The sequence below is a fragment of the Felis catus genome, chromosome C1 (assembly GCF_018350175.1).
Source record: "Felis catus isolate Fca126 chromosome C1, F.catus_Fca126_mat1.0, whole genome shotgun sequence".
Taxonomy (NCBI): domain Eukaryota; kingdom Metazoa; phylum Chordata; class Mammalia; order Carnivora; family Felidae; genus Felis; species Felis catus.
The window spans coordinates 214,160,465-214,178,263 of NC_058375.1; the positions used below are offsets into that span (position 1 = coordinate 214,160,465).

The following is a 17,799-nucleotide window of genomic DNA, read 5'->3' on the forward strand; positions in this document are numbered from 1 at the left end:
GGGAGGGGAGGAGAGGGGAGGGGAGGGGAGGGGAGGAGAGGGGAGGAGAGGAGAGGAGAGGAGAGGAGAGGAGAGGAGAGGAGAGGAGAGGGGAGGGGAGGGGAGGGGAGGGGAGGGGAGCGGAGGAGAGGGGAGGAGAGGAGAGGGGAGGAGAGGAGAGGAGAGGAGAGGAGAGGGCCCTGGCTGGCCGGGGGGTGCAGGGAAGCGGCAGAGGGAGGCGGGGTTGAGTGAATCACCATCTGTGCTGTAAGGCCCCTAATTTTCTCTGGCAGTGGCGCTGGGGCAGGAGAGGCAGTAAACAGACCAGCAGCTTCTGGTCTTTTTCGGCCTCCCACCGGTCCTTGAAGACCAGCAGAGGCAGAAGGGGGGGCGGGGGCGGGGGTGGGGTGAGGTGGCTCAAAGGCTCCGGCCTGGCCCGCCTGGCTTTGGCAGGATCCAAGTGGCTGAGGGTCCAAGGTGCCCCTCCTTGTGGCATTCTCCAGTGAGAGCGGCCACAGGGGGCTCCGTCTTGGGGGGAGCTCGCTCCAGGCCTTAATCTCTCCAGCTTGGACGCCGGCTCCGAGGGCGGTGTTGGCCTCTCCGCCCAGGGGCCTGTGAGGCTTTCCAACCGCCTTCTCTGCTTTCTGGGTCCCCTACCTTGGCGGCTCTTTCTTGGAACCACAGATCATTTGCTTTGGACACTTTCTTCAAGTATAGGCTGTGTTGAGAGTTAACACCCTCTCTGCCAAGAATTTGGAGATGGTGGATAAGAAAATAGATAGCCCCAGGGATCGTGGGTGGCTTAGTCAGTTGAGCGTCTGACTTCGGCTCAGGTCATGATCTCAAGGTTTGTGGATTCCAGCCCCACGTCGGGCTCTGTGCTGACAGCTCAGAGCCTGGAGCCTGCTTCGGATTCTGTGTCCCCCTCTCTCTCTGCCCCTCCCCTGCTTGAGCTCCCTCTCTCCCTCTCCGTCTCTCTCTCTCTCTCTCAAAAGTAAATAAACATTTTTTTAAAGTTAAAAAAAAAGAAGATAGGTATCCCCTATCTAGGCATACACCCTCTTGAGATGGATAGATATTCTGATGAATACAAGTAATTTCCAACTTTATAATATTCACTCACAATAACCCATACTCAGACACTATTTCGTGGCATTCCTGAACCAGAGGGATTGTCTTCATGAGGTGCGGTGGTAACGGGGAGGGGAAGGGGGCATACACAGTGGTGTGCTGGGTAATGTTGACCTGGCTCTTGCGGGGCGGAAGGCAGGGAGGCTCTGATTTGTACGGGGTGCTGGTTTCCGTGGTGTAAATCCTCCCACAGTGGCTGGTTTCAAGCTACCAATATGATGTCACCCAGTGCAGACTTGGGAAGAGACGTCTATGTTCAGCCCTCCAGAGCCAACATGAGCAACTCCAGCACAACACTGGGTGGGTGGCAACCTCCAGTGGGGCTCCAGCAGGTGGAAACCTCTTTGTGGCCAGCGCCCAAGGATGGGGGGAGTGGAGAATCAAAATGATGGGACATCTCGGTGATCAAGGAGGAAGAGAGTTTCAGAGAGGAAAAAGAGGCCACGCACATTCTCTGCTGGCCAGCGGCATAGGAGGAGGAAGTTGGAGAAGCTGCTGGAACTGGCTGCCCCCTTCCCTGCATCTCACCCATCACCCCCGGGACCCCTGGCTCACGGCTATCTCTGCAGGTCTGGGGCTCTGTCTTACGAAGCAAGGCAGGTTCCGATCAGAGGCTCGTTCACCTGCGCAGAAGGAGAAAGGGCTGGAGAAGACAGGACACTGTGTTACAGGGGCAACGTCATGGCAGAATCTGGTCTGGGAAGGCACCAGGCCTGCCAAAGTCACCCTGGGTCACCGGCATGACTTGGGGTGCCAAGATCCCTTTTCTGGGCCCCAGGACATTCTCTGGGGGCAGAAGGGCACCTCCTCTCTGCCCCAGGTGGGAGCTTGGTCCCAGGAGAGCTGCTCGTTTGTGGCCCTTCCCGTGAGACTCCAGAAGATTCCCTCCGGCCAGATCAGGGTCATAGCAACTGAGAACAATGCTGGACAGGCCGAGCGAGCACTGCGTAGGGGCAGGGGGTCTGGGAGAGCGTCAGAAGCTGCTGGGGCCGGTCCTACCCAAACTGGGCCACTGGTGGGGCCTTTCATGTCTGCCTTCCTCTCGGGGCCTGCCTTTGCCTCTTCCCACCCCACCACCCCCAGTGCGGCAATTACGGCGCTAATTAGGGCGCTTTGATCATCTTTAGAAATGGCTACATCGGGGAGAGACGCTGCCAAGCAATTAGGGGCACAGGGGCTGGGAGCTCGGGCACCTCCTCAGGGGGTGGGGCTGCTGAGGACCCTCACACACCCCCTGCCCTCCTCCCTCCAGGAGTGTGTGCCCCCAGCACAGTCCTAAACTCCTCAGGGAATAGAGGCAGATGGGACTACCCCCCGCCATCAGAGCCTCGGAGACAGGGCCAGCCCCTGCCCACCAGCCCCCCTCTGCCTGGCCCCCAGCCCAACTGTCAGCTCTTCTGGCCTGTCCAGGCCCCTTTGATGGAGCCGCAGAAACAAGGGTTCCTTTGACAGAAGGGGGGCCTCAGAGCTGGGACCGTGGGACTTCAAAGGTGAGGGTCGAGCCCCCATCCCGATCCCTCCCCCAGCCCTGGCCCCCCTCCCGAGTACCCCCCCAGCCTGTCCTCTATATAGCCCCCCAAGCCCCAGTCCCCTGTGGGCTCCCGGGAGTTAAGGGCCAGGTGAGGGACCGACTGAGGGAAGCGGGTGATTTTGATGTACGAGAACAGAGTCGGATGATTTGAGGGACACGAATTCAGGGCCCAGGGACAGAAAGGCAGTGGGAGGCAGACACCCAAGGATAAGCACCTGGAGGGCAGACTCCGAGGGGGAAAGAGGACGGGGTCGCTCGCCCTGGCTGTTGGTCACCATGCTGCTGCCTGTGTTGCTGCTGCTGCTGCTGCCCTTCCCAGACCTACCGTCTGTCGCTGGGCACCCACTGTACATGCGCCTGCCCCCCAGCACCCTGCAAGGTGAGCCCGGGCTGCTCTGAGGGGGCGGCAGAGGTGGGAGGAGCTCAGAGGAAGTGGGGTGGGGCTGGCGAGCGTGACCTTGCCACCCCCACTCATTGAGGCCTTTGGCCCCCTCCGCCCACCCTGCAGGGAGAAGGGGCCAGAAACGGAGGCACGGGTGGGAGAGGGAGGGGGAGGACCAGGGTGCACAGGGAAGGGGACCTGGCAGCCGCTGCCAAGGGGTATGCTTTGGGGAATTTTCCGGGTTTAGCAGGAGGAAGGGGTCCAGGCGGGCAGCTCCTTGGCTATCTGGGCCCAAAGGTAGGCAACTCGGTGACAGTTATTTTGTCCGTAAGCCTGAGTTTTGTGATGTCTCTACCTCTGAGGTGCTGTTTTTCCTTCAAGATGTTTAAGGCCAGTCCCTCTTTAAAGATTCCAGCCCAGCTCAGGTCAAATGGGTTGAGAATCTGGGACCATCTGCTCCAAGCGCTGGGCCCTCAGGCCCCTGGGGCTCTTTCTCCTCCCCATTCTGCCCGGTGCTCCTGGAGACTGACCTGCTTCCCCCTGTCTCCCAAGGCAGGCTCAGAGCTGGAGCCTGAGGTCCTTCCCCAGCCATGCATGATTGTACCCTCTGTCCCAGCAGCTCTGTCAGCCCAGGGGACGAAAGCGCTGCAGGCTGCCCAGAGGAGCGCCCAGTGGGCAGTAAATCGAGTGGCAATGGAGATCCAGCACAGACTCCACGAGTGCAGAGGCTGTGCCAACCACACGGTCCCGTGCCCGGGTGAGCTCGCACTGACTACCTGCGTCCGTTCTCCTGTCCACCCCATCCCTTCCCTCCAGACTTGACTCCCTCTCGGAGACAGAAACTAGGTGGGGCTACAACAGAGATGATGCTTAAGAAGGTCTCTCCAAGAGGCAGGAGCATGCCAGGCATGGGGCACAGCGCGTGCCAAGGCAGGAGGGCAGGGACAGTGAGAAGTTTATGGCCGCTGAAACGGACCCTGACTGCTGGGGGGGGGGGGGGGAGTAACAGAAGGGGAGCGGCAGCGCAGGGAGAAAGCCCGGGCTCTGCCGGGGGTGCGGGAAGGTGGGAGGGTAGCAGTGAGGCTCAAAGGTCGGTGTCTCAGCAGGACCTGGGCGTCCTAGGCCACAAGCGCAGGATCCAGCCGCCCCAGGTAAGGCTGAAAGGGCTCGAGGGGGTTAGGGCTGAGGGCAGGGTGAACCCTGGAGGGGCCTCAAGGGTCAGGGCGGCAAGGACTTGTCCCTTGTGACTCCGATGCCACCTTTCTAGGGCCGTGTGGCGAGCGGCGCCCGAGCACTGTCAACGTGACGCGTGCCCACGGCCGCATTGTCGGAGGTAGCGCTGCGCCCCCGGGGGCCTGGCCCTGGCTGGTGAGGCTGCAAGTCGGGGGGCAGCCTCTGTGCGGCGGCGTCCTGGTGGCGGCGTCCTGGGTACTCACCGCGGCGCACTGCTTCGCGGGGTACGTTGGGCCCCAGGCCCCTGACCAGCCCAGATCCCTAACGCTTGGTCCGATGCTTCCTTCCGGGGTCGTCGGGCGGGCGACACGTGCGAGGGCCGGTCTCTGCTGCCCCCTGGCGGCGGCCACCGCCCTGCCCAGCTCCGGGGCCTCGAGGCGCCCACGCCGCCCAGCCAGGGAGCCGCTATCAGGGGACCACCCGCCCGGCTCGGGGGGCCTCCTGGGGACCGCCGCCTCGCCCTGGCCCACCCTCCCTGCCCCGCGAGTAACAGCGGAGAAAGAGCCCGGCGTGCGGGCTTGCTGGGTGGGTGGTGCCTGTGGGCGGAGGGCAGGGTCTCCAAGGGACCCGCTGCACCCTTGTCCTGCGTATCACCCGCCGCTCTCCCCGCAGCGCCCAGAACGAGCTTCTGTGGACGGTGACGCTGGCCGAGGGCCCCCGGGGGGAGCAAGCGGAGGAGGTGCCGGTGAACCGCATCTTGCCCCACCCTAAGGTGAGAGGACAGTTCCCAGGCTCTCGGAGTCGGGAACGGCACCCCCACCCCACGCTTCATTGATATTGCGCCGCCACCCCCTCCGCAGTTTGACCCGCGGACCTTCCACAACGACCTGGCCCTCGTGCAGCTGTGGACGCCGGTGAGCTGGGCAGGGGCCGTGCGCCCTGTGTGCCTGCCCCAGGGGCCCCGGGAGCCCCCAGCCGGCACGGCTTGCGCCATCGCGGGCTGGGGGGCCCTCTTCGAAGGTATGGGGCAGGCCCGGGCCTGGGTGAGGCGCGAGTGTGAGTGGGAAGAATGGGGTGCTGGGGTGATGGAGTTTGGGAAGGCCGGGGGGGGGGGGGGGAACGAATCTGACTTCCTTGCTTCGCAAAATGCTGCCTGGTCTTGCAGGGGGGTAGGAATCAAGGAGGGCAGGGCGGGGGAGGGGGGGGCCCCCCGGAAGCGACACTCCTGCCCTGAAGGCCTGAGCCCCCTCCACCGTTTCCCTGTAGACGGGCCTGAGGCTGAGGCGGTCAGGGAGGCCCGAGTGCCCCTGCTCAGTGCTGACACCTGCAAAAGGGCCTTGGGGCCCGAGCTGCACCCCAGCAGCATGCTCTGTGCCGGCTACCTGGCCGGGGGCATCGACTCATGCCAGGTATGAGCCCTGATTGACTGGAGGGTGCCGGAGGGTCCTGGTTCCCCAGGGAAAGAACAGCCTCTTTCCTTCCACAGTCAGGCTGTCATTCAACTTGTCTGAGCCTCTATGTTCTCATTGCTAAAATGGGTACAAGAAGTAACCCCAGGAGAATTCAAAGCTGCCTGCCAAGTGTAAAGCTGGCATAGGAGGGGGCAGGTCAATGTAGTACCCTCTCTTTTGACTCGGGTCCCGCAGGGTGACTCCGGAGGCCCCCTGACATGTTCTGAGCCTGGCCCCCGCCCCAAGGAGGTCCTGTACGGGGTCACCTCCTGGGGGGACGGATGCGGAGAGCCAGGGAAGCCCGGAGTCTACACTCGAGTGGCCGTGTTCAAGGACTGGCTCCAGGAGCAGATGAGCGGTGAGCGCCCCATTCCTATTCCCCCCTCCCCGAAGTGTCCGGCTAACAGACCTGGAACAAGCCCATCTTCACCCCGCCCGCCCCCCAGCCCCTTAGGGCGTCAAGAAAGCCTGTCTCCCTTCAGGGGAGGGCTGCGGACGCTAGGCCCCAAAGCCAGGGCTGAGATGGTCCCCGTCGACCCCTGTAGCAACCCCCTCCAGCCGGGAACCCAGCTGCCGGGAGCTTCTGGCCTGGGACCCGCCCGCGGAGCCGCAGGCAGACGCCGCCCCGCCGTGCGCCTTCTACTCCCGCCTGTGCTCCGGGCCCGCGGTCGCCTGTGCGCGTCTGGCGCAACAGCAGTGCCTGCAGCGTCGGAGGCGATGCGGTCAGTCCAGCTCCCAGGGCCGGGCCGGGAGGGCAGGGGACCTGGCCCACGTCTGACCTCCGCCCGGACGCTTGTCCTGCCCGCAGAGCTGCGCTCGTTGGCGCACACCCTCCTGGGCCTGCTGCGGGGCGCTCAGGACCTGCTCGGCCCGAGCCCAGGGATGCGGCGTCTGGCCCCAGCCCTGGCTCGCTCCGCTCTGTCGCTCCTAGAGCCTCCCAGGCACCCTGCCCGCGAGCAGCGGCTACACCCAGGTACCCCGTGCCTTCATATTCCAGCCCCCGCACGCCGACTCCGCGCGGCGGAGGCGATCCCCTAACCCCGCGTCTCCCCAGGATCGCGGGCTGCAGGCGCGCGGTTCCCGAAGCGGAGACCAGAGCAGCGCAAGGAAGGGAACGGTAAGGGCGCCCCCTGCCGGCCTTTGCAGGGAGAGTAGCAGGCCAAGGGCGGCCAACCCTGCGGGGATTCTCCCCAGGTCCGCTCTGGGAAGCGGTTACCCACCCATGGGGCAACCAGCAGACTAGCTCTCCCCACCCGACCCCTCCCCCTGCAGCAGGGAGGATGACTCTTTGGGGGCACTTGTGGCTTTGGGCCGCCCTCAGGGTCAGCAGAGACCATTTGCTGAACCTCAGTTTCCCCGTGTGTAGCATGAGAAGAAATCTGCCCACTGGGAGGCCATTCTGGGGTCCTGGTGGGAATCCCTCTCCCAGCTCCTTGCTGGTGTCAGTTTTCTGTTATTCCCGGGACCTCTCTCCTTCCTTCAGGCTGCCCTGGGTTGGAGACGCTGCAACAGAAGTTGGCCACCCTTCAAGGCACCCATGCCTGGATCCTACAGGTCCCATCAGAGCACTTGGCCATGGACTTCCATGAGGTAGGTCCTCAGGCTTCCCACATTCGCTCACAGTGGCCTCAGAAGGCCGACCTGGCTCAGCCCTAGTAGGTAGGGGGGACAGAAAGGGCACCCTCCACAGCAAGAGGGAGGACCTGCCAGCAGCTTGCAGTGGAGGCAGGGGTGTCTTGGGAGAAAAGGGTGGGGAGGGCAGCTGTGTGTAAGCTGGGTGCTAGGTGGGGTGGATGGGAACTTGTGAGGGAAAGGTGTGAGTGGAGGGGTGCGTGGGGGTGTCCAAGTGAGCAGAAGTGTGCAGGATCGGGGGCTATGGCGGGGAGTGGATCTGGGTGAGAGTTTCTGGGGGCCACAAGGGGGGAGACCCAGTGAGGTTGTGAGCCCCGATTCTCCTTCTGCAGGTCCTGGCAGATCTGGGCTCCAAGACACTGACCGGCCTCTTCCGAGCCTGGGTGCGGGCAGGCTTGGGGGGCCAGCATGTGGTCTTTGGTGGCCTGGTGGGCCTGGAGCCAGCCACGATGGCCCGCAGCCTTCCCCGGTTGCTGGTGCAGGCCCTGCAGGCCTTCCGCTTGGCCGCCCTGGCAGAGGCAGAGGGACCCCAGATGGGTGCAAGGTAGAGTGGGGGGCACCACCCACCGAGCCCTCAGATTCCTTCGGCCCGGGGGCCATGAACCACATCTGGACCCCTAACCCCCCCCGTCAGGACCTACTGCTCCCAGGGGCTCCTATGATGACAAACTGTCACAGCCACAGTTGGCTGGGTGTGGGGGGCGGGGGACCTGGGTCCGTGTGTCTTCCCAGATGTGCCATCGGAAAACCACAGCTGCTTCAATAAACATTATTTATGACCTACACAGATGACTCTGGAGCTTTCTTGGGAACTGGACGGGTGGACGTTAGACAGGGCCAGACAGGGCCCTACCTCCAGAAGCAGTTGGCGGAGGTCACAGAGACACTGGAGAGCGGCTGCTAAGCCCCCAGCTCAGCATACTGTCTGCCCCCCCAAGAAACAGCCACAGCTGAGTGTCACCACTCCCCTAGGCACGACTGACCAGCACTGCCCCAGTGTCCAGGGCCCCTACCCAGCCCCCAGCCCTACCGCTAATTGCAGAGAATTCCAGCCTGGGATCTTTGCCTCACGTCCTTGGGCTCCCGCCCAGCAGCCAGTCCTTGTCCCCACCCCCTTGTCACCTGCCTTGGGTTTTCTACCCAGCAGTCATGCCCAGAGGTGTCAGATTGCGTTTCCGGCCGCCTCTCCCCTTCACACTCCCCCCTCCCAACCCAGCACCTGTCCCCTCTCCTACCCACCCACATTCCCCAGCCCTGTAGACTGGAGGGGCCACCACAAGACCTAGTCAGAGGGACAGGATGGAGGGGCCGGTGTTAACGCTGGGGCTGCTGGCTGCCCTGGTCGTGTGTGGTAAGAGTGGGCATCACCCTGCCCTGAAGGGTCCCTCAGGACTTGCACCCAGGGTCCCTGCTGCATGGTCCCCTCCTACTCCTCCCCTGCATCAGGCCCGGCTCCCACCCCAACTCTGGAGGGGGTTGACCGCCAGGACCCCTTCCTGGGGAGTGGTTGGATCCCCCCAGCTCAGCCCAGCCCCATGGCCTGGCAGGATTTCACGGCAGCCCCCTTCCCGGTCCCCCCTCCCAGCACCCCATCCCTCTTCCTGTCCCTCCCCAGGCAGCTGGGGCCTGAACGAGGAGGAGCGGCTGATTCGGCACCTGTTTGAAGAGAAGGGCTACAACAAGGAGCTCCGGCCTGTGGCTCACAAAGATGAGAGCGTGGAGGTCTCGCTGGCCCTCACGCTCTCCAATCTCATCTCTCTGGTGAGAGGCCCCTCTGTGGCTGGGCTGGGGACCCGAGGGCGGGGACAGCTTCCTGGAGGCCTGGCTGTCTCCTGGACTGGGATGGCCACGGAGGAAGCTCAAGGTCCCAGCCTGGCCTGTGGTAGCTCCTCTCCCGGGGAAGCATGCTCCAGCGTTCTCCAGGTTCACTGCTGCCCACAGGCCTCGAGCCGATGCCCCTTCCCCTCCAGCTTCAGCTCCGGGGTGTGCCCCATATCAGACCCATGACACACTTCAGGGGTGTCCCCTCCCTGCTCCTTGGTCTGCCCAGCCCCTCCTGACTGTGCGTGCTTGGGCCAGGAGTCTGGTCAGGCCAATTGCCGTGGTTTCCTCCGGGGGGTGGCAGGAAATAGCTGCCTGGTGAATGTGTGCAGGTGAGCAGTGCGGGCCCTAGGGGACAGTGCTCTTGTGTGATTACAGAAAGAAGTTGAGGAGACCCTCACCACTAACGTGTGGATGGAGCACGTAAGGAGACGACCCCACTCAGAGCCGGGGGGGAGGGTGTAGGTCCCATGCTTCCTTCTGCTTAGGGATCTCCAGGAGGGGATCCTCCTGGCCTCCAGGAGGAGCTGGCTCCTACCCACAGGCCAGCTGCCCTTCCCACCACCTTGTACAGCCACAAGCTCAGATGGAGACTTCCGGTGAATTGGGATTCTTTACCTATGGGAAGGTTGTCACGGTATTCTGATTTTATTAGAAAACACTCTTCTGCCATCCATCAGAAGCTCATAATATAGACGTAAGTCTTCTGTGTCCACAATGAAATATGCTCCCTTTGTTGTGCAGTGTACGTTCTACACAGCTGTACGTGACGGACCTGAGTCCTAACTCTGCACCCACCTCCCCCAAACTTCTTTTGTCACAGTTCCCAGACCCTGTCCAGTGTTCCCCCAGGGAAGTGAGGAGAGCAGGGGGAGCCTGGACAACAGCAGAGCCGACTGCTGACATACCTTTCGGGTTCCAGGGCTGGACGGACCCCGGCTGCAGTGGGATGCTGAAGAATTTGGAAATATCAGTGTCCTGCGCCTGCCCCCCGACATGCTGTGGCTCCCAGAGATTGTGCTGGAGAACAAGTTGAGCCACAACCCTCCCTGGCATCCCCTCGACCCTCCGCCTCCCCCAACTCTGCCAGCTCCCAGCTGGCTGGCATTCATGGTGGCCTCTGTCCTTGTCTCTCAGCAACGACGGCTCCTTCCAGATTTCCTACGCCTGCAACGTGCTCGTCTACCCTTCGGGCTACGTGTACTGGCTGCCGCCCGCCATCTTCCGCTCCTCTTGCCCCATCTCCGTCACCTACTTCCCCTTCGACTGGCAGAACTGCTCCCTCAAGTTCAGGTGCACCCACTTCTCCAGGCAGCCCTCACCCCCGGGCACCCTGCCAGGGGCTGAGAGAGGTGCTCGAGGCACCCTCAGTCCTGATTAGAGCTCCCCCAGACCCACAAGGGCGCCTCTGACCGTGAACCTCCTGTACTGGCCTTTCCGCCCTCAGTGGCCGCAGCCAGTGGCTGAGGACCACCCTCTCCCCGCTGCCCTCCCCAGTTCACTCAAGTACACGGCCAAGGAGATCACCCTGAGTCTGAAGCAGGAGGAGAAAGAGGGCCGCTCCTATCCTGTGGAGTGGATCGTCATCGACCCTGCGGGTTTCACAGGTGCTGAGAGTAGCAGCTGGTGGGTGGGCAGGCCCCTCAGACGCACACCCGTGGGTGCGGTCACACCAGCGCCTCCCCGCCAGAGATGCACGTGTGCACACACACACCTGGAACGTGGACATACAGGCACACTGACGGGCGGGGAGACCCAGATGCGCAGACACATACCGACCCACAGACAAACACACGCAGACGTACTTAGCGACGCAAATCTAGCACGTTGAAAGGAAAGAAATCCCCAGGAGGGGATTGTGTCTCAAAGGCAGAGACAGACACTGGCCCCACCCTTCCTCTGCCCGGGCCAGAAGACCCTCCTGGGTCTGGACAGGGTCCCTAGGGATGGATGTAACTGACAAATGAGGGGGGGTAGTTAGTCTTTCTGTTCCCAGGAAGCCCAGAGGCGTGGTTGCGGCTTTAGCCACCGATCCTAATGTTGTGTATGCTGCCCCCTGCCAACGCCCCACACTCCTATCTATGACCAGGCTCAGGTCTTCTATGGGGCCCCCACCACACACCCCTGTTCATCAGAGAAAACCTATGTCACACAGGTCCCAAGGCGGCTACATCACCGGGGTTTGGGGGCGGGGGCATTGGTCTTACTCTCACCACGTCATTATCTCTAAGACTCCTTGTTTGAACCACACACAGCCTCAGCTTCTATATTTTCAAAACAAAAAAAACCCCACACTCCCAAGGCAGAATTTCCCCCTTGCAGATTGAAACCTCCTTCCCAAGCCCCAGGGAAAGACGCCCACCATCAGAACCTAAACCCTCCTCTGCGCGCGCCCTCGGGCTGGCTCACTCCACCCAGCCCCCCCACCCCACCCCCCCCGTCCTTCCCCGCCGCCCCCCCCAACCCGCCCCCTTGCCTGGCCTGACACCGAGGTGTTCTCCTGCCCTCCTCAGAGAATGGGGAGTGGGAGATAGTGCACCGGCCAGCCAGGATCAACGTGGACCCCAGTGTCCCGCTGGACAGTCCCGGCCACCAGGACGTCACCTTCTACCTCATCATCCGCCGCAAGCCCCTCTTCTACATCATCAACATCCTGGTGCCCTGCGTGCTCATCTCCTTCATGATCAACCTGGTCTTCTACCTGCCGGCTGACAGTGAGCCTGAGCCTGCCCCAGCCCCTCCCTGTCCCCGAGGGCATCTGCGCATGGGCCTCCCCAGCCCTCCCCTCACCTCCTCCAGGAGCCACAACGGGGTCACCACTCCCGGAGCTCCCTGCCCAGGGTCCAGGCATGGGGGGGGGCGGGTGGCCAGCCAAGGGGAGGGTTTTGTGACCCTGTCCGATATCCCCAGATGGACAGTCCCCCTTGGACCCTGCTTCTGCTGCTCACAGCAGGCCTCCCCAGGACCCTAGGGAGAACCACTAGACCGTCTCTCTGAACAGAAACAGGTCTGTCCTGGCCACCACGTGTGACCATGGGCCTGACACACAGAAGGCCGTCCACTTTGAACGAGTGGGCGGAAAACGGGATCTCCAGGAAGCCAGGCATGGAAGCGTGCAATCTACGCTCACCTGGTTCTAGAAGGACACGTGTAATCTTCGCTCGCTTGGTTTCGGAATTGTTTCAAATGCTTACTGTAAGCAAGGCACAGTGAGCTCCAGGGACAAACGCAATCTAGCCTCTGCTGCTGGCAGAGACTGTAGAAGCCACAGAACTAGGAGCGCAGGCTGAGGGGCAGTAAAATGGGGGAAGCTTTCCTGGAAGAGGCGCTGCTTGAGCTGGAGGTGGGTTGGTGGGCACCCTGCAGAGAGAGAAGGGGCCCTGGGGCAGGGCTGGGGACCTGTGACCACAGTGGCCACGGCCCCACATGCTCAGGACCTCAGGTGGGAAGAGCTGGGCAGTGCCCGGCTGGGGTCTCTGAATGGAGGACTAGGAGTTAGGGTATCATTGGTGCTATGAGGATGTCCCGGAGCTTTCTGTACGGGGTGGGACACGCAGATCTGTGATTGGGGGAGGGCTGTGTGGCAGGGAGCTGGCCAACTGTGATAGCCGGTGTTCGCTGGGCGCTTGCCCAGCGCCTGGCAGAGTGAGGAGCGTTTCACGCTCTCTCACTTTGTCCTCACGACATTTAGCAGTTGAGACAACTGAGGCACAGAGAGGTTAGGCTACTTGCCGAAGGTCACCCAGCCAGTAAGTGGAAGAGCTAGGTGCCCTAGCTCCAAAGCCCATGGTGTCGATCAAGGTACCGTGGCATCGCGAATGGTGGTGAGGGGGCCACAGTGGGACCCGCTGGGGTCAAGACCAGAGGTAGCAGCTAAGTCCGGGCTCCCCCAGGTGGCGAGAAGACGTCGATGGCCATCTCGGTGCTCCTGGCCCAGTCGGTCTTCCTGCTGCTCATCTCCAAGCGACTGCCCGCCACGTCCATGGCCATCCCCCTCATCGGCAAGTGAGTGACGGCTATGCCACGCCACGCTTCACCCACCCCGCCCTACCCCTCGCCCTCCCCCGCCCCAACACCCCCAGCACGCCTCGCCCTGCCCCGTGGGCTCCAGGCTGAGTGTGTGCCTACAGGTTCCTGCTCTTCGGCATGGTGCTGGTGACCATGGTCGTGGTGATCTGTGTCATCGTGCTCAACATCCACTTTCGCACACCCAGCACCCACGTGCTGTCTGAGGGGGTCAAGAAGGTGAGGGGCCTAGGCCAAACGCTGGAGGTTGTCTGGCCGTCCCTCTCCAGGAGAACGTGCTCACACAGGGGAGTGCCACCCAGCCGTGCAAAAGCCCCACGTGCTGCCGCCCACGCGGTGTGGACGGCTCTCCTAGCACACGGGGGCTTGGAAGGAGCCGGACACTAAAGAGCACAGGCCGCGCAGTTTTCTCTCCCGAAAGTTCAAGGTCAGGCAACAGCCAGCCGTCAGTGATAGAAATCCGGATGGTGGTTACCCCTGGGGGTGGGTAGGAAGTGACGGCAGGAGCCACGAGGGAACCCTTGGAATGGTGTTGGGTTGATATCTCACCTGGGTGGCGTTTACGCAGTTGAATGCATCTGTGAAACTCCATCTGGCTCTACACTTAAGATTTGCTCAGTCTGCTGGATGTGTTACACCCTGATTATTTTTTTTTAAATGTTTATTTATTTTTGAGACAGAGAGCATGAATGGGGGAGGGTCAGAGAGAGGGGGAGACACAGAATCCGAAACAGGCTCCAGGCTCTGAGCTGTCAGCACAGAGCCCGACACGGGGCTCGAACTCACAGACCATGAGATCATGACCTGAGCTGAAGTTGGACGCTTAACCGACTGAGCCACCCAGGCGCCCCTACACCCTGATTTAAAAAAAAGAAGGTGAGGGGGACGCCTGAGTGGCTCAGTCGGTTGAGCGCCAACTTCAGCTCAGGTCATGATCTCACGGTTCGTGGGTTCAAGCCCCGTGTCGGGCTCTGTGCTGACAGCTCAGAGCCTGGAGCCTGCTTTGGATTCTGTGTCTCCCTGTCTCTTGCCCCTCCCTCGCTCATGCTCCGTCTGTCTCGCAAAATTAAAATAAAAATTTTTTAATTAAAAAAAAAAAAGGTGAGGAATGTGGGGGCAGCGTACCCAGGAGGGGGCTGTCCTTGCCTCTCAGCCGCTGCAGGGCCACTAGCTGTTCTGGGATGTGAAGGTGCCTTAGCAACTTGCTTGATCTTTACCATTTGAAGAAGAGAGCTCAGCAGTCGGGGCATTTTTCTTACTTTTTTGTTGTTCGTATATAATTCATTTTCAACAAATGAGTTGTGCTTTGTGCTGTGAGTAATGGGGAGAGTTGGAAGCAACCTAAGTGTCCATCAGCGGGGGATCGGAAAAATGGATGACAGCGTCAGACTCGGGAGTACTCTGTGGCAGCCGGGCAGAGGGTCACAGGCGCTTGGGTGTGTGAAGGTGACCCATGTCTGTCAAATACCTTTCCTGTGCCCCCCTGACCTGCCGCAGCTCTTCCTGGAGACCCTGCCCAAACGCCTACACATGTCCCGCCCGGCAGAGGATGGGCCCAGCCCGGGGGCTCTCGTCCGGAGAAGCAGTTCCCTGGGCTACATCTCCAAGGCCGAGGAGTACTTCTTGCTCAAGTCCCGAAGTGACCTCATGTTTGAGAAGCAGTCGGAGCGGCACGGGCTGGCCCGGCGCCTCACCACCGCACGTGGGTCCCCGTGTGGCCTGGGACTTTGGCCCGTCCGTGCCGTGGGAGGTGGGCTGGGGCCAGGCCTCATGCCCTCCTCTGGCCTGGTATCCACAGGCCGGCCCCCAGCAGGCTCTGAGCAAGCCCAGCAGGAGCTCTTCAGTCAGCTGAAGCCAGCCGTGGATGGGGCCAACTTCATCGTCAACCACATGAGGGACCAGAACAATTACAATGAGGTGAGTAGCCACAGGCCTGCCACACATCGGGTGTATCCTGTCTTAAGGGGGCTCGGTTCCGCGTGAGACACGAACCCACCTAGATGAAGGAGTTCACAGTGGGTGCAGACTCCAGGCGCCCTGGGAGGGACAGCCCCCGCCTAGAACCCCAGAGCAGCACGCTGGGCCAGGAACACAGCTCCCTTAGGGTCCCTTCTTTGTCCGGGCTGCCAACCATTTTCTGTCCCTGCTCAACCCCAAGTCTGATACTCCAGACATACTCAGACATTTCAAAGGCAGACTTAGGTGGTTGTTCAGCATCACACAACTTTTCAAACTTCTCTCTTGAGAAAGGGGCACCATTTTCCAGTTCATGTAGGGGCTAGCTGGGAGGGGTGAAGAGGGAGGAGAGGGGACGATTGACCCTCCTTAGCCCCCTGAGAGAGACTCCAGGCACCCCCAGCTCCTCTTCAGCCCCTGGAGCCCTCCAGTGGGGTGTGGAGGGACAGACAGAGGCCTTGACTTCAGGGGGGCCTGGGGCCTGCTGGGGACACACCAGCACATCCCATCCACCGCAAGCCTGAGGCGAGCCCCGCAGATACACCGAGGCCATGCCTCCGTCACCGGCCCCAGCTTGGGCTGTGGGTCTGCGGTTTGAGGCCCTTCCTCACCCCCACTGTCTCCGTCTCCCTGCCCCCAGGAAAAGGACTGCTGGAACCGAGTGGCCCGCACAGTGGACCGACTCTGCCTGTTTGTGGTGACGCCCATCATGGTGGTGGGCACGGCCTGGATCTTCCTGCAGGGCGCCTACAACCAGCCCCCACCTCAGCCCTTCCCCGGGGACCCCTTCTCCTACCATGAGAAAGATAAGCGCTTCGCCTAGGGTAGGCCTGCTCTGCCCTGCTGGCCCAACTCCCAGGCGGCTTCGGGTTTGGGGCGGGTGTAGTCATGTGGACAGGGATGTCCGAGAGAGGACCAGCCCTTCCCGGGAAGGCCAACTTCCGGCCCTGAGACTCGAGGCCAGCTGGTTCTGCAGGGCTGGGGCCGGAAGAGCTGGGCTTTCCTGAGATTAAGGAAGGAAGAGAGACGCCCCACTCCTCGACCACGGTCCTCTGTAGCTGAAGACAGGAGCTGCCGAGGAGGTCTGCCGCCAGGTCTGAGAGTGGACATCAGCTGGCGGTCAGGGCAGGACAATTTGGCGGGGGGGAAGGGGCTGGCTCAGGGGCCAGGGAGGATGCCACTCAGGCCAGCCTTTTAGGACCCCTCTGTAAGGAGTCAGAAGGCAGAGGCCACTTCCTGCCTCCCGTCCCCCGGGTGAGGCTAGAGCAGGTGGGATCCTGTGCCTTCACCTCCCTGCTCCCCAGCCACCCTCCTCTCAACTACCCCTCAGTCTTCAGCTGCTGAAGCCCCACCTGGAGCTGAGGTGGGGACACCTCCCTCTCCAGGGCTCCTAAGGAAGGAGGCTTTCAGCAGGGGTGGGGGCACCAGAGTTGCAAAATGGCCTTCCCTAGCCCTTTCTGCCTTGGTGATGCTGTCTGGGTCCCTCAGGGAAGCCGAGGACCGGGACACTTCCACCCGGAAGTGTTGGGCTCAGCACCCACAAAGACCAGAGGTCAGCTTATCAACCTCAGGTCATATGCGCCATCCTAGAGCCCCAGAACTCAGCCCTCCCCCAAGACGTGTCCCCTCTTGGACACCTATTCTCCACCCCAAAGTAGGGCTTCCATACAATATTCGGGACATACGTTTACCAAAAAAATTAGTCATCGTTTATCTGAAATTCAAACTTAACTGGGAATCCTGTCTTTTTATTTGCTAAATTTGGCAACTCTACCCCAAAAGAAGCCCCCAACAATCCTGTCCCCAGGGCCAAAGGCTGAGGCTGCAGGTGCTGGCTGGGAGACATGACAGCCTACCTCCAAGATAGCCCCAGTGATCCCCACCTCCTGGTATTCACACCCTGTGTAGCCTCCCTCCACACTGAACCAGGCTTGGTCTGTGTGACCAACGGAACGAGGCAGAAGTGACGGTGCAGCACCTCTGAGATCAGGCTCTAAAAGACACTGTGGCACCTCCTTTGCTCCCCACCCCCATCACTCTTGCTGAAAGCAACTGAAAGTTGGATCTCTCACTCCAGGGAAGCAGCTGGTATGGTGAGCAGCCCTGTGGAGAGGCCCACACGGCAAGGAACTGAGGCTCTCTGCCTGCAGCCACATGAGTGACCTTGGAAGTGGATCCTCCAGCCCTGCTGGGCCTTCAGATGAGATCACAACCCTGGTGAACATCTTGGGCACAGCCAGTTCTTGAGCCAGAACCACCCAGCTAAGCTGCTCCTGGATTTCCGACCCTCAGAAACTGTGTGGGATAGTAAATGTTTGCTGTTTTAAGAGACGAAGTTTTGGGGTGCTTCGTTACACCAGCGGGGTGACCTTGGGTGAGCCACCCTCATCTATTAGCTGTTTTCTCGCCAGCAAAATGTGTGTATCGTAAGTCCCGTCTGCGAGGGGCTGTGAAAATAGAATCTGCTAGTGGGCATAAAGGTACTTACACGTGTCCTACAAATGTAAGGGGTGGTTATTTAACTCATTCTTCAGTTGTGAGCCTGAGTCACAGGGGATGGGCCTGTGGTCTCCCACATCCAAGGCTGACAGGGAGTCTGTGGGCAGACTGGAGCAAGCACAGAGGGCCCAACGAATCGTCTCCTGGATGGACACACCGAAGGTCTTCACAGATCAACCCGTCTCCCTCAGAGGGAGTTGGTGACCTCATTGGCCCAG

The 17,799-nt window shown here is 61.3% G+C and overlaps 2 protein-coding genes and 1 long non-coding RNA gene across 5 annotated transcripts; 2 read left to right on the top strand and 1 right to left on the bottom strand.

The window, feature by feature from the left end:
• Positions 1-1,664: 1,664 nt before the first annotated feature.
• LOC111561921 lies at positions 1,665-4,538 on the bottom strand. The gene is made up of 2 exons (XR_002744963.2): positions 4,460-4,538; positions 1,665-1,753 (listed from the first exon to the last, which is right to left on the bottom strand). It is a non-coding gene; the product is annotated as an uncharacterized LOC111561921 (long non-coding RNA).
• Positions 1,736-8,064, top strand: PRSS56 (serine protease 56). Of its 3 annotated transcripts, XM_019838872.3 has the most exons (13): positions 1,736-3,020; positions 3,643-3,780; positions 4,127-4,174; positions 4,291-4,480; positions 4,869-4,968; positions 5,057-5,216; positions 5,463-5,605; positions 5,843-6,005; positions 6,193-6,369; positions 6,456-6,620; positions 6,702-6,764; positions 7,131-7,237; positions 7,612-8,064. In XM_019838872.3, the coding sequence occupies exons 1-13, from the start codon at positions 2,918-2,920 to the stop codon at positions 7,825-7,827; spliced, it is 1,773 nt and encodes a 590-aa protein (XP_019694431.2). In that variant the 5' UTR covers positions 1,736-2,917; the 3' UTR covers positions 7,828-8,064. The 3 variants fall into 3 exon arrangements, with proteins under 3 accessions (XP_019694431.2, XP_044890561.1, XP_044890562.1); XM_045034626.1 differs by having other exon boundaries at positions 1,736-3,780; XM_045034627.1 differs by having other exon boundaries at positions 1,736-3,780; positions 4,130-4,174.
• Positions 8,065-8,106: 42 nt separating this feature from the next.
• CHRND (cholinergic receptor nicotinic delta subunit) lies at positions 8,107-17,413 on the top strand. The gene is given in 14 exon segments (XM_003991258.5): positions 8,107-8,630; positions 8,895-9,040; positions 9,479-9,523; positions 10,023-10,032; positions 10,035-10,131; positions 10,238-10,393; positions 10,598-10,707; positions 11,614-11,814; positions 12,994-13,105; positions 13,231-13,345; positions 14,624-14,828; positions 14,925-15,043; positions 15,723-15,906; positions 17,160-17,413. Coding segments are annotated over 13 exon segments (1,551 nt in total). The 5' UTR covers positions 8,107-8,578; the 3' UTR covers position 15,906; positions 17,160-17,413.
• The last annotated feature ends 386 nt before the right edge of the window (positions 17,414-17,799 follow it).

Excerpts from the sequence above, each read along its gene's own strand:
- PRSS56 (XM_045034626.1), top strand. The coding sequence starts at position 3,369 with ATGTCTCTACCTCTGAGGTGCTGTTTTTCCTTCAAGATGTTTAAGGCC. Across the intron at positions 3,781-4,126 it reads CCACACGGTCCCGTGCCCGG|CAGGACCTGGGCGTCCTAGG; the intron begins GTGAGCTCGCAC and ends TCGGTGTCTCAG. Across the intron at positions 6,006-6,192 it reads GCTCCAGGAGCAGATGAGCG|CAACCCCCTCCAGCCGGGAA; the intron begins GTGAGCGCCCCA and ends CGACCCCTGTAG.